The sequence below is a fragment of the Eschrichtius robustus genome, chromosome 9, assembly GCF_028021215.1.
Source record: "Eschrichtius robustus isolate mEscRob2 chromosome 9, mEscRob2.pri, whole genome shotgun sequence".
Lineage (NCBI taxonomy): Eukaryota > Metazoa > Chordata > Mammalia > Artiodactyla > Eschrichtiidae > Eschrichtius > Eschrichtius robustus.
In genome coordinates this window covers 17,076,235-17,090,346 of record NC_090832.1, presented here as the reverse complement: position 1 = coordinate 17,090,346, position 14,112 = coordinate 17,076,235, and the positions used below count along the sequence as shown (strand labels likewise).

The 14,112-nt window shown below is 41.3% G+C and overlaps 1 protein-coding gene and 1 long non-coding RNA gene across 4 annotated transcripts in view; one reads left to right on the top strand and one right to left on the bottom strand.

Moving 5' to 3' along the window:
• UST (uronyl 2-sulfotransferase) overlaps window positions 1-14,112 on the top strand; it is a 288,030-nt gene that overhangs the window by 108,285 nt on the left and 165,633 nt on the right. For both annotated transcript variants that reach the window (XM_068550775.1, XM_068550776.1), the window contains exon 2: window positions 600-643. In XM_068550775.1, coding sequence (XP_068406876.1) covers window positions 600-643 — 44 coding nt within the window. The remainder of the gene's footprint in view (window positions 1-599; window positions 644-14,112) is intronic.
• LOC137769395 (uncharacterized) lies at window positions 3,556-9,771 on the bottom strand. 2 transcript variants are annotated; one of them, XR_011074962.1, is made up of 4 exons: window positions 9,587-9,771; window positions 8,980-9,041; window positions 5,013-5,526; window positions 3,556-4,359 (listed from the first exon to the last, which is right to left on the bottom strand). It is a non-coding gene; the product is annotated as an uncharacterized lncRNA (long non-coding RNA). The 2 variants fall into 2 exon arrangements; XR_011074963.1 differs by lacking the exon at window positions 8,980-9,041 and having other exon boundaries at window positions 9,587-9,754.

The following is a 14,112-nucleotide window of genomic DNA, read 5'->3' as shown; positions in this document are numbered from 1 at the left end:
AACAATAACCACGCACTCTGAAAACACACATGCCACTAAGTGGCTATTAGGGAAGACAAATCAAGCTTCGGAAGCAAGCTAGACTGAAAAGATGAAGGGAAACTGACAATCAAGACAAAGTGGAGAAACAATGCAGTGGTTCTCAAAGTGCGGTTTCAGGACCCATAGCATCTGCATCATTTGGGAGCTTGGTAGAAATGCAAATTCTCAGAGCTACTGAATCAGAACCTCAGGGCCGGGCAGTCTGTGTTTTTAGCAAGCTCTGCAGGTAATTCTGATGCACGCTGAAGTTTGAGAACCACTGGTCTAAAGTAAACTCAACAGATATTGGGTGGAGAATGATGGTGCATGTTTCTGCATGTGTATGTCCGTGTGCATATGTACCCACATGGGTAGACTGTTTGTAACTGCTGAAACTGTTAACCAAGCCTGGTAGTATCAGCAAAGTCCCACCAAACTGGAGATTAATTACCCATTTTCCTTTGGGGCTTTTGTCTGAATAGAAATATATCTAGAGTACTTATTTTCAATGACTTTGCACTAAATTCGTTTGGGGTTTAAGACTATTAATTCATCAACGTTTTCTTCTTTTTTCCTAGGAAATTCCACTTACTTAGATGACCATGGACCCCCTCCTAGTAAGGTAAGACCTTTGCTTGTGGTATAAATCCCCTTTTCCTTTTCTCAGTACCTACCGCCTTCAATAACCCCAACCAGATCCTTCTGGGCCCTGAACTGTTCACAAGAAAATAGTAGGTAGCAGATGTCAAGTTAATCTTTGACTAATAGTGGGTGGAAAAAGGAAGCACACAAAGATAGCCTAAATGGTGAGGGAGCAAGAGACATCATTTCATCAGGAGCTGAAGCTATCCCAGGCACTGGAGCCTCAAGCTGACTTCAGACTTTTGGTTGCTTCTCCTGTTTGCTGCCTTCTTTGCCTTTACTCTCCATGTCGGACTGTGACGTGATGTCCACAGCCCAGCCTCCTCACGTCTTCATGCTTTGGGCTAGCCTAACCTCTGCCCCTTTCTCCATGGCCTGCCTTACTTGGGATACTCCACGCAAGGCTCAGCCCTCTGGAACCGGCCTTCTCTGCCAGTGCCCTTGCAAGTCTGCCGTGGCCTGGCCTGTACAATCACTTTTGTTCTTAGCAGCAATTTTGGTCTGACTTTTAAGGGTCAGAACAGTCCAGTGAAGTATTAGTGGAGTTCCCCCTGCCGCTCTCTACTTTCTTGAGTGCAATGAAAACCAAATATCAATCTACTGATAAATGAGGAAAAATACAGACACTCTTTGACCACTTAAGGTGATGCCTGCAAAGTGCGGTTGTAAGTACATAGTGAAAAGATAATCAGCCAGTAACCTTAAAGGTTGGAAATTTACCCTCAAGTTGGCTTTTGCATTTGTGGGATTTGAAGAAGACCTCCACCACATTTAAGACCATGAGCTTTGGAATAAGGTATTTCTGGGTTCATCTCGGGCTCTACCACTATCAATATATGACATTAGACAAATTACTTAATATTTCAAGCCTCCATTTTTTGATGTACAAGGTGGGGTTAAAAATATGGCCCACAGTACAGGACATGTAAAAAGATTGAACGAGCTGATACATGACAAGCAGTCAGCACCCGGCATGTGATAAGCATTAAATAAACGGTGGATAGTGTTAACCAGACTGGAATAGCACTAAGATTATTGATGAATGGTACAGTGGTATTTGTCACAGTGGTGAATGGTTTACCACTTGGCCCGCTGCGTATGTATTGAGTGCCTGCGATGCTGCAGGCACTAGGAATACAAATACGAAGCAAAACAAGAATAACCACGAGGTGGCCCCTACCCAGGAGAAACAAACGAATATAGAGGATTAGACACCATCTGAGGATAAGGACTGCATCTAGCTCATCTCAGTATCCTCACATCCTTGCATTAGCCTCGACACACAGAGAGGCACATCGTGACTATTCATTAATTCTCACTGAACTGAACCATGGAATCCAGAGCTGTAATCTGAATCAGGTCTCCTGGCTCCCATCCCAGGTTCTTTCCACTAGGCCAGTATTCTCAAACTTTAGCTTGCACCAGGATTTCCTGGAGGCTTGTTAAAAACATGGATTGCTGGGCCCAGACCCCTGAGTGTCTGATGCAGTAGGTCCAGGGTGGGACTTGAGAATTTGCATTTTTAACGAACTCCCAAGCTATGCTGATACTGCAGGTCTGGGGACCGCATTTGAGATCCACTGCTCTAAAAGGCCATGAATATAAAGAAAACCGGTTCCTGGACATTTTCTGTGTTGCTTTGACTGCTAATAGCCTAGAGAGAGTGGCATGGCTTATTACATAAAGGCTATTAATTAATAATGATGACTCACCACTGTAACCTTTCTTGTAGTGAAAACACATTTTCTTTGGTCAGTAACCTGCCTAGGAAGGAAAATAAGTGGAGGTGGGGAAGAAGAATGCTGCGGATGGCCTGCTAGGTTCCTTCACCACTTACAGCATTTCTTTCCTAAGTAGGGCCAAGTCAACCTCCCCACCCCCTCTGCTCTGCAGGGAAGGGGGTTAGGGGACTCTGTTTGTGGGATATATTAGCTGTTTCCCTCAGTGGCTTGTCAGGCCATTACTTTGGGTTCCAGGTTTGATAAACATTGTTTTACCTGGTCAGAAGACCCAGGCCCACTTTACATAAACTTGCCTTCTTGGACTCAGTCCTTGGTGACCCATCTGGGGCTACCTTTAGTCTGTCTGGGGGCCTTGCTCTTGCCAAGTTGGCCATCCTGTCTGCCTCTTTGCTAGTATCCTTGGTGCCTGGATTCTGTGTTTGCTGGGCTCTCTCCCCCTGCCCCTGCAGGGCTTTCCCTGGCTGTGCATTCTCCCGTCCCTGCAATCTGGTCTTCACCCCTCCCTCTTCCCCACCCCCAACTAAGGCTCCCCATGATACACAAAAATGGTCAGGTCATATCAGATCATTTTAGACCGTTTTCAGAATAAATCGCGTTTTATAAGCTCCAGTCCAAGTTTTAAAATTGTGAGTATAATCTCTTTCAACCAGCAGAAGTTTATATGATACAGATTCTTTCACTATAACTGTGTTTTCATTATCTAGGAGTGGAGTGGCAAAAACACTCAACTTGCTAAGCAGTAGCCAAAATAATAAGAAGAATATAAAAATGGGTAAAAATAATATTAGTATGTTAACATCTTTCATCCATGCTTATTACTTCTGGCAGGGTGGAAACGAATCCCAGAAGTGATCAGGTCAGGATTCCAGATGAAGGTCCCTTAAGTGTACCCCGAGGTGAAGCCTCGGTTATGTAAATCTACAGACCACTGGTGTATTCAGGGACACGGTGGCACCCAGGGGATAAGGACTCACACATGTGTGGCCTCCGGAGTGAAGCCCCAGCCTGGCAGTGGGAAGCAAGACCGAGTCCAGATCCACAGTTTTCCTATTTGTTTAGCACTCAGAAATAACTTTTTGATGCCAAGATCGAAAGAGCTGTGATCTAGATGAAATAAGGTTTTTAAACCCTGAAAATGTATGGACTGAGGTTTACAGGCAAGTTCTCATTTTATTAGAAGATTCAGTTCCACAAGTTTCACATTCCACAAGTAACAGCCATTTAGGGAATGGGGTGTGTGCCACACACAGCACATCCAGAGCCCAGGTCTTCATTCTCTCCAGTATTTTCATGAAAAAGAACCAAATGCCTCTGACTTTTACTTGTTTTTTCAAATCTACTTTAACCTCACAGCTCACCCCAGTTTTTGATCTAAGTCATTATTTAAAGGCGGATGTTAATATTTTCTTTTGTCGACCACTTTTTACGACCGCTTTGTGTGTACACAAAATTTAGCGATTTAAGGTTAGAACCCTACTGAGACTGACATGGAGATCTCTATTGAATGAATTAGAAAGATATTCTTGGGTACAAAAGCAGGCATGAAACAGCAGTATAGTGTGATCTTACGTCTTAAAAACTTGTGTGCATATGTATGTGTGTGTACAGAGAAAAGCCTGGAAGGATAATGATGTTTACTCCGGATGGTGAGACTTCAGGAGGTTTTTACTCATTTACTTATTTTATGTGTAAATTTGAGTTTATTAAAGTAATACTTGCTCAATCTAAAAATCAGGGTGTGTGCCGTGGTGGTGGTGGGGAAGCACTGTGTAAGAGAAGATTAAAGTTGGGCTGCAAATCCTGAGGTGCTCTGGCCTCTGCAGCATCACCTGTGGTTCCGTCCACCCCCCCAGAGCAGCCTGACCTCTGGAGGTGATGTCTTCTCCTTCCTGGCTTCACTTTGCCTAGGACGTAGATCCCTGATGTGAGCTGCTGGCATCGGCAATGATAAATTCTGGAGGTAGCAGATAGAATACAGTTACTATTTCACATATGTTGGGTTCCCAGATCCGATAGGTAAGGAGAGCTGGTCTAAGCCACTCAAGGAAAATAAAATCACTATCCATCGCTGATGTCTACCATTTCCTATGTGGCAAGCACTCTGCTAAGCACTTTCCATGGAAGTTTAGTCTCTATAAAACTCTATAGAAGAGGAAGTAATTATTTAACCATTATTTTACAGATGAGGGAACCGGATCTTAGAGAGGCCGGGTAACTTGCCAGAGGTCATGCACTACTAAGAACTGGACTTGGGATCCCAGCCCAAGGCTGTGTAGGTAGCTCCAAGGTTCACGCTTTTAACCATTCCAAGATTACTAATTTAGTATAAAGACAATAAGTTTTTACCTTATTTCTGGAGTTTTACCCTTTTATATAAGTTCTCTGATACTTTAACTAGTACAGTACACAAAGTCTCAGTATAATATCAGAAAAAAAAATAGTCGTCACCATTTACTGTTGGGTCCAATGGACCTTTTTAACTTTTTTAAAATATCAATCCAGAGATTTTTTTTCATCTTTTTCTTTCTAATCACCTTTCTATACATACCCACCTTCGGCATTTGTTCATTTACATACTGTATACAGAGTAAATTTTGGTGTACAAACCTCATCAAAGGTGAAAGAAGACTGTCCCACGTTCATTTAGCAAAATGGGATGGTCCGGGTTCTTGTCGCAAAATAATGTTTGATGAAGTCCTTCCCCTGGACGACTAACTGCATGGGAATTCCATATTTTCTTTTTGTCCTTAGAAAAAAATATTGTTCCCTCATAGACTCTTGAGTTTGAGAGAATTAATCTAGAATATCATCATTGCAAGACTCATGGTGTGAGGTTTCACTTTCATGATTAATTTCATTTCATCATCATCCTCAGGGTCTTGAGTGTTGCTCTCTGACTCTAAGCATTTGTCTCTGATTCTTCTAATGCCTGGGAAACCTCTCCCTCCGTCGATTTTCTTCTCTTTGTCATTATAGGCAGGAATGAAACATTCTGAATCTCCACTCTGGTCAATGAAAGTTAAAAGCAGGGAATTCCCTGGTGGCCAGTGGTTAAGACTCCACGCTTCCACTGCAGGGGTCTCGGGTTCAATCCCTGGTCAGGGAACTAAGATCCCGCAGCCTGCGCGGTATGGCCAAAAAATAAATAGATAAAAAATAAAATTAAAAAAAAAAAAGAAAGTTAAAAACAAACTACAAAGATGGTATCTTCAGTCTTCTGCTATATCTTTTGTAAAGATGACGTAACACTTTAGGCAGCACAATAAAATATGAAGAGTGATGAAACAGTGACAATTTATTTCCCTAATGAATCGTTCTAAGCCTGCACTGTTCAGTACAGTAGCCATCAGGCTCATGTAGCTATTTAAATTCATTAAAATTCAAAAAATAAAAATTCACCCTTTCAGTTGCCCTAGCCCCGTATCAAATTCTTTGTAGCCACGTGCGACTAGTGCTACTGTATTGAACGACACAGAATAAAACATTTCCGTCATCACTGAACAGCAGTGTACTTCTAAGCTATTCCATCATCCTTCCATTTTTCTGTTACTTTAGTCTTTTTAAAGCATAGTTGGGAGTAATTAATGCATGACTGGTAGGTAATTATTTTAAGATGATGAACTAGCAAAGCGTTTCAAGATATAGGAAAAATAAAATCATTAAGATTCCATAATGGATCTTAAATTTTTAAAAGAGGCTAGTAGATCCTATTACATGGTAATTATATTATATTACATACTATATATTATTATTATTATATAATTATAATTATATTATATGGACCTATTATATGGTAATTACAAGGTAGGATGAGTTTTATTCTCCGTATTTTAAAAACAGTATATTCTCTTTGGAACATCTCTAAGAGAGAATAAAGTCAAGAAATATTAATCCATACAAATGGTTAGAACTGCTCAAAAAAACCCCAAAAAACCTAAAACACTAAAATTGAGTCCAGGGAATCCTGATGGTATACTGAGGGTTAAGATATATTACTGATGTCTACATTTGTATGCAAATGTATTTTGACATATAATACTTATATGTTATTTTTGTATATAAAGTAATGTGCTAGGTAATTTAGTATTCGAAATTCTGTTTTTAAAGGGGTTCTTTAGAAGAGGGTTTACAATTTATTATGCTGGGAAACCTCCAAATGAATAAGTGGTAATATTAATTGAGGTGACATTTATATGCACCTAGCAGTGTCTGGCAATGAACAATTGTTCATTAAAGGTTAGTCCTTCTTACCCACCCCCCAGAAGCTAATTTCCCTTTAGTATCAATTAATTAATGAGTGACTACTTTGTGCTAGGGATCAGGAGGACATGATAAAACTTGAAAATAATCCCCTGCTATCTAATACCTTATAATCTAGTTGCATTTTAAGGTTTCAAAGAGTCAAAGACTATGGGAGCACATGATTCTGCGGTGGATGTATTCTTCAGTCTAAATGACCGTATACAGACAACCATTCATTCATTGAGGCGTTTACTATGCCCCAGATTTGTGTTGGGCTCTGTGCTAGGCGCTGAGGCTATAAGGCTGCAGAAGGCACAGTCCCTGCCCTCAAGGAGTTTAGAGTCTAGTGGGAAGGACCGGCTAGCAAACAGGCCCACTCTAATACATTAAGTAGGTGGCTAGTCGCTATGATAAGGGTGAACCCAGGAGGCTCTGCCTGACCGTCCTTCCAAGTGACAGTCCTGAAAATGGAGTAAGATGAACGAACCAAGTCAAAGAGTCTGGTATGGGTGGGGTGAGGAGGGACAGGCCTCGTTTCTGGGATTTGAGGGGTGCTGGGTGGAAAATGGAGATATGAACTGCTTTGAGGAGCTTGGCTTTAACAGGAAAGAGTGAAAAAGTGACAGCCTAGGAGATGGAGACCATGTTGGCATAATTGTATAGTAGAAAAATTTGACTAATAGGAAAGGAGTGACAAATGACAAATTCAGTTCTGAATGGTGTTATGAATTGAATTGGGTCCCTCAAAAGACCTGGTGCAGTCCAAACTACCAGAATCTGTGAATGCAGTCTTCTTTGGAAATAGGCTCTTTGCAGATGTAATGAAGATGAGGTCACATTGGGCCCTAAATCCATGTGACTGATGTCCTTACAAGAAGAGGGAAATTTGGACACAGAGACAGAGACACACAGGGAGAATGCCATGTGATGTTGGAGGCAGATTGGAGTTATGCTGTCACAAGCCAAGGAACACCAATGATTGCTGGCAACCACCAGCACCTAGGAGAGAGGCAGGGAACACATTCTCCCTGTGAGTCCCCAAGAAGGAATTCACCCTACTGACACCTTGATTTCAGACTTACGGCCTCCTGAACAGTGAGAGAATAAATTTCTGTTGCCTTAAACTACCCAATTTGTGATTCTCTGTTATGGCAGCCCTAGAAAGTAATTCTACATTGAGTCTAATATCTTCAGTTACCAGGATAGCATTGCATTATGCCCTGTTAGGCATTATTTGGTTTGACTTAATAAACATTAAAACGATCCTTAGATGTCTCTCATTGGGATAATTTAAGTGCATTTTCGTATTTTTTTCAACATTCAGTACTACTCACATCTTCCCCCAACATCCCTTCTTCACTTCGTTAATTTTTTTCTTTGTAATTCCCATGCCTTAGCTATTTTATTATCCCCAATATTCTCCCCAAATTCTTCTATTTGACATTTGTTTCTATTGTTCAAATTGTGTTTTTTAATATTCAAAAATCATTTTATATTACATCATATTTTTTTCTGGAAAGGATCTCAGCGACAATGCTTTTAGGAAGTTACTTAAAGGAAACTTCCTGTTTTCACAGGACCAGGGAGCTATGAGAGCAAGAATCTAAAACAGTACAGAAGTCCGTTGCACTTCAAAAAATATGTCCCTATTTCTATCGGGGATGTCTCAGCTGCCCTTTAACACCACTACCACTGAGTCCCTAAGAAAGACTGCATATTTGTTTAGGTTTGTTTTTTCCCTTTCAATAACTCCTTTCAACTTGGAGATACATTTGCTGAAAGAAGCTGTTTTAATGTTCTCTACTGAAGAAACCATGTTTTCCATTCCCCGCCTGGAGCCTACAAAGGAAAACCCACATATCTGGTAATCATAGTAGGTAAGCGACTTCCGGAAGATACTGGGAGTACAATTACTTTCAGGTGTCTTGGCCAAACATCGGCCAACTTGGAGAGGGTTTCTGCATCCAAAATTCCCCCTTTCCCTGAAGGCAGGATTGCTGAGCTTTATGTGCATCTACAGTCTCCTTTGGTCAGAATCACTTTTTACTTGGAAGAGGAGAGCTGAGATTCAAGAGGAACAGTAATTTCTTGTTTTTCTTCCCCCGAAACCTCAAAAGCCATTTTTCAGGGTACAGGCATGGCCATCCACCTTGTCTGTGAGGACCTGCAAGAAGCAAATAAATCTCTGGCACAGAATTGGGCTGTGTGCTGGGCTTGCCTTGTCTGCCTGCTTCCATTCCCACAATTGCTGGAGCCACTGCTGCTGAGAAAAGGGCCCCCCTTTTTTGTCCTGCTGTAATAGCATCGGATGTGGTTAAAGACCCCCCGTTACCTGGTTTTCTTTTGGTAAAAAAATCGACATTCTCCCAGAAGTTTGTATCTTCTTATTTTTAGCTAAGGCAGAAACAATGAAGTTTCTTTAGAGTCATTCTTAAATTATGAAATATTTCAAAGACAAAAAATTAGGGAGACAAATAATACATATATGCCTGATACATCCAATGTGCCCACCCCTTAGATTTAAAACACGTTGCTATTTTAACTTGCCAGATTCTTCATTTTGACTTTCATATTTACTCTTGGTGGCTAGGAGGCTGAGAAGCATGGATTTTGCAATCGGACCTCAGTTCAAATTCTAGCTATGTGCCTAGTTACCCTACAATAAAAACTTCACCTCTCTGAACTTCAGTTTTCTATTTCTAAAAGAGGATAGCTATATCCACCTCTTAGAGCTGTGCGGCTTAAATGTGATAAATGGAAAGCACTTAGCATGATGCCAGACACAGGTGAGCTCCCAGCACTGGGTCCTTAGTACTATAGGTGTTTCCTTCATGCGGCCTTTTACAAATTCTGGTAGCTCACTTTGCTGTAATGTAGAGTAAGCCTCACTCCCAACCCCCAACCTTATTTTCTTTGGATTTTTAAAAGCAATTACTTACATGTCATTTGGCATCCCAGATACCATCTCTTAACTTACAGAAACTTTCAGGTCCTGTGGTTATCCCTTCTTTTATTCCCTGGGCTGGTTTAGCACACCAGGCAAGGCCTTCCACCATCCCCTTGCCATTTAGCTTTTCTTAAAGCGCATATTGTTCTCCGTGTCCACACCTGACCTTACCCAAAGTCCTTTTTAAAAACTACAGAAGTGAAGCTGATTTTTCATTTTATGGGCAAATCAATTGCACTGGGTAATAGGTTTGTGTTTAATGATTCATGGTAAATATATTATGTTTAGAGAAAGAGAGAACTAGCAGGACAGAATGAGGCAGAGAGTCAGGAATCAGTTTCACTCTGATGAGCATGACCTTGAAGCCATCCCTTCCACCCTCTCATTTTGTTGATCATTGCAAATGATAGGAAAATTAATGACTTGAGTATTTTATTTTTGAATAACTCTTAAGAGTGTCTGAGCTCAGCGTGTGCTATAAAGAACTTCACGCTTTGGTATTTGGTTTAAGATGGGTAATCAATAGCTTAGAAGGTTAAAGAAAAATCAGCCTTACATAACCTTATCCTGAAGTCACCTGTATTCTTGCTTCACTCTTCCTTTGCACTCATCACAGTTGTCAACCATTAACGTGGAAGTCTTGGACCCAGCTAGTGGCCTCTTGAGATTTCCACTTTCCATGGAGATCTGTGTCCAAGTTCAGAGACAGTACTTATAAATTTATCAATTTTATGAGCATGTAATGTGTTCTTTTTTTCCCAAGAGGAACATAATGAATCCATTTCTTCTTCCACGTATGTTTAGTGCTATTAAACACATCTTCCACTTCTTTTTTTTTAATTAAAAATTTTTTCATAAAACTACAGGCTTAAAAATATGTGGTTTATGTAATTGTTCTTTTAGCATTTGCCCCCACCACACTCCCCAAGGCCCAAAGGCCAGTTATCGTTGATAAGATAGATGTTCTCCAAACCTTATCCAAACCAGCACCGGTTACAATCATGGACTTAGTAGTTGGATTTGGGCTGCCTTTAACAAAAAGGAAAGGCTTTAAATGAAGCATGAAATTTCAAAACTGCATATTGTTGTTGGAAAGCATATTTAATCAAGAAATTGCTTTAGTAAATTAAGAAAACCCACGCTGCCATTCTTTGGCAGGGTTAAGAGTTGGCCTCGGGATTTTCAAAGTTGTAGTAACTTAATCATCTTAGCAGTTCCCAGTATAGTTACCTAATTCTTTTTGTTTGTTTTATTTCTTCCTTGACCGTCTGATTAGTTTTTTTGTTTTAAAAATTATACATGCTCCTATTTTGTTTTGATTTGCAAAGTACAGAAAATTATAGAGTAGCAGGAAAAAAAAATCACCCATAATGCCACCACTCAGAGGCAAACCATAATGAAGAGTTTTTCAAAATCCTGTCCAGTCTTTAGACTCTATTAAGAATATTAAAGTCTTATGTACCATTTGTTGCAAATAGTTTGCCAGTCCTTGTATGTGACCTTCTGCACATACATAATGCACAGAGTTTAAAGCACCAAATGCCTCATTAGCTTATTGTGAAAAAGTGAACCCTGACTACACTCTTCCCCATTACTTTCTGCTCTTAAGAAACAACTATTGATACTTTAAACTCTTTTAACTGAGTCTTTAGTGCTAGTTTTCATATCTTTGAATAACTTGCTTATGTTACTTCCTCTTGGATTTCCCCAGCTTTAGGCACTGTCCACTGGCATCCTTCTGTGAACAGAAGGATTTAGGTCTTTCACTGGAGCCCACCTGCCACCACACAAGCACTCTTCTCATTCCCCATCCTCTAAACTGGGTGTGTGTTATTTAGTGAGTCCTAAATCAGTACTCACTGTTTTTTGTTGTTGACACTAGTAAATAATAAAATGGCAGCTGAGCCATTACGATAAGGTTTCCTTTCCTGTCCATCTTTTTGTTTTCTTTGTAACAGGTAATTGTCTTGTTTTGTACATTTATTTTCATGCTTTTCTGTGATCCCCAAGTTCTCTCAAACTCTTCTCCAGTTGTGGAAATATCCTCTCAGTGCCTCCAAACACATTAGGTATTTTATCAATGTTGAGCTGCTGAAGTCTCTCCTGGGCCTTCTTGCCCGTTGCCTCTGGGCTGGTTGCGCTCAGCCTCCTACTCAGATATGCCTTGGGAGCTCCCTTCACTCTCTTCTGTTTGCTCCCACTTCCTGCATCCCACGTTGTATTAGTTTCCTGTTGCTGCTATAACAACTTACTACAAACTTAGTGGCTTAAAACAATGCAAATGTATTACCTTATAGTTCTGGAGGTCAGAAGTCTGAAATGGGTCTCGCTGGGCTAAAATCAAGGAGTCGGCGTGGCTCTTCTGGAAGCTCCAGGAGAGAATCCATTTCCTTGCCTTTTCCAGCTTCTAGAGACCACCCGCATTCTTTGGCTCATGGCTGCTTTCTCCAACTTCAAAGCCAGCCGTATGGCATCTTCAAATCTCCGACTCTGTCTCTCTTCTCTCCCTCTTCCACTCATAAGGACCCTTGTGATTAAATTGGGCCCACTTGATTAATCCAGGATAATCTCCCCATCGAAAGATCTCTTTTTGTGATGTAAGATACCATATTCACAAATTCTGCAGGTTAGGACTTGGACATCCTCTGTGGGAGGGCCATTATTCTGCTTTCCATGCATATCTTTCTCTTTCCTCAGCCTACTGAGAAAAGGTGCATGGGATGGAAATTTTCTGAAATATTGCATTTCTGAAAATGTCTTTATTCTATCCTTGATTAATTGTTTGACAGGATAAAATTCCAGATTGGGAATCTGTATTAATCAGGATAGGCTAGAGTGATGCAAGATCTCAGTGGCTACACACATAAGAGTTTACGTCTTGCTTATATAAGACCCTCAGTGAGTCCAGTGGGTCCACTGGTTCTTAGGGAAGCTCATTTTAGGAGTTCACGAAGGGATTTGGGCTGTTTCCATCTCATGGCTTCACCATCTCAACTTGGACCTTCATGTCACTGTGGCAGGGCAGACGGGAGCTGGGTGTGTGTGTGAAGACTTCTAATTCCTTCATCCTGGAAATGACACGTGTCACTTCTGTGAGCAGTCTGTTGGCCAGAACTGGTCACAAGGCCCTGCTCAAGTGCAAGAGGGCTGAGAAATAGAGCACATGGGTGCCGTGAGCATTGTGTTTCTGCCTCCAAATCATTTCCCCTCTGAATGTTAAGGTCCTTCTCCACTTTACTCTAGCTTCTGGTATTTCTATTGAGAAGGCTAACTCTTGGCCCATTATATGAAAATATAATCTGTCTCTATTGCAGCCTCTTATTCCTAGTATTCTAAAATTTTATAATTTTGTGCCTAGTATGTGTCAGTTTTCAGGTACTATTGTTGATACTCAGCGGACCTTTTGATCAGGAAACTGATATCCTATTCTGGAATATTTGCTTGACTTTTCTCTCTCTTTTTTTTAAATAAATAAATTTATTTATTTATTTATTTATGCCTGTGTTGGGTCTTTGTTGCTGAGTGCGGGCTTTCTCTAGTTGCAGCGAGCGGGGGCTACTCTTCGTTGCATCGTGCGGGCTTCTCGTTGTGGTGGCTTCCCTTGTTGCGGAACATGGGCTCTAGGCATGCAGGCTTCAGTAGTTGTGGCACACGGGCTCAGTAGTTGTGGCACACGGGCTCAGTAGTTGTGGCTCGCAGGCTGTACAGCGCAGGCTCGGTGGTAGTTGTGGCACACGGGGTTACTTCGCGGAATATGGGATCTTCCCGGACCAGGGCTCGAACCCGTGTCCCCTGCATTGGCAGGCGGATTCTTAACTGCCGTGCCACCAGGAAGCCCTTGACTTTTTTTTTTTTTTAAAGTATTTGTTTATTTATTTATTTATGGCTGTGTTGGTTCTTCGTTTCTGTGCGAGGGCTTTCCCTAGTTGCGGCAAGCGGGGGCCACTCTTCATTGCGGTGCGCGGGCCTCTTACTATCGCGGCCTCTCCTGTTGCGGAGCACAGGCTCCAGACGCGCAGGCTCATTAATTGTGGCTCACGGGCCCAGCTGCTCCGCGGCACGTGGGATCCTCCCAGACGAGGGCTCGAACCGGTGTCCGCTGCATTGGCAGGCAGATTCTCCACCACTGCGCCACCAGGGAAGCCCCACCCTTGACTTTTTTCACTGATGATTTCTTCCTCTGCATTTTCTCTTTCTGTCTTTCTGGATCCCCTGTTATTTGGATGTTGAACCTCCAGGCCTAGTTGTTTATATTTCTTATCTTTATTCCTCTTATTTTTTATTTTCTTTGTGTTTTTGCTCTATAATCTGGAAGAGTTTCTCAACTTGGTCTTCCAACTTTTCTGTTGAGTTTCTTCTTCATTGTTTCATATTTTTAATGGCTGAGAGCTTTGTTGTTATTCTTCTCTGTTCTTTATTATAGCATTCTTTGGTTTCTTAAAGGGGCTTTGCATTTCTTACAAAAGGTTATTCCAAGATATTTTACCTTTTTGTGGTTGTTATTTTGAATAGAACATT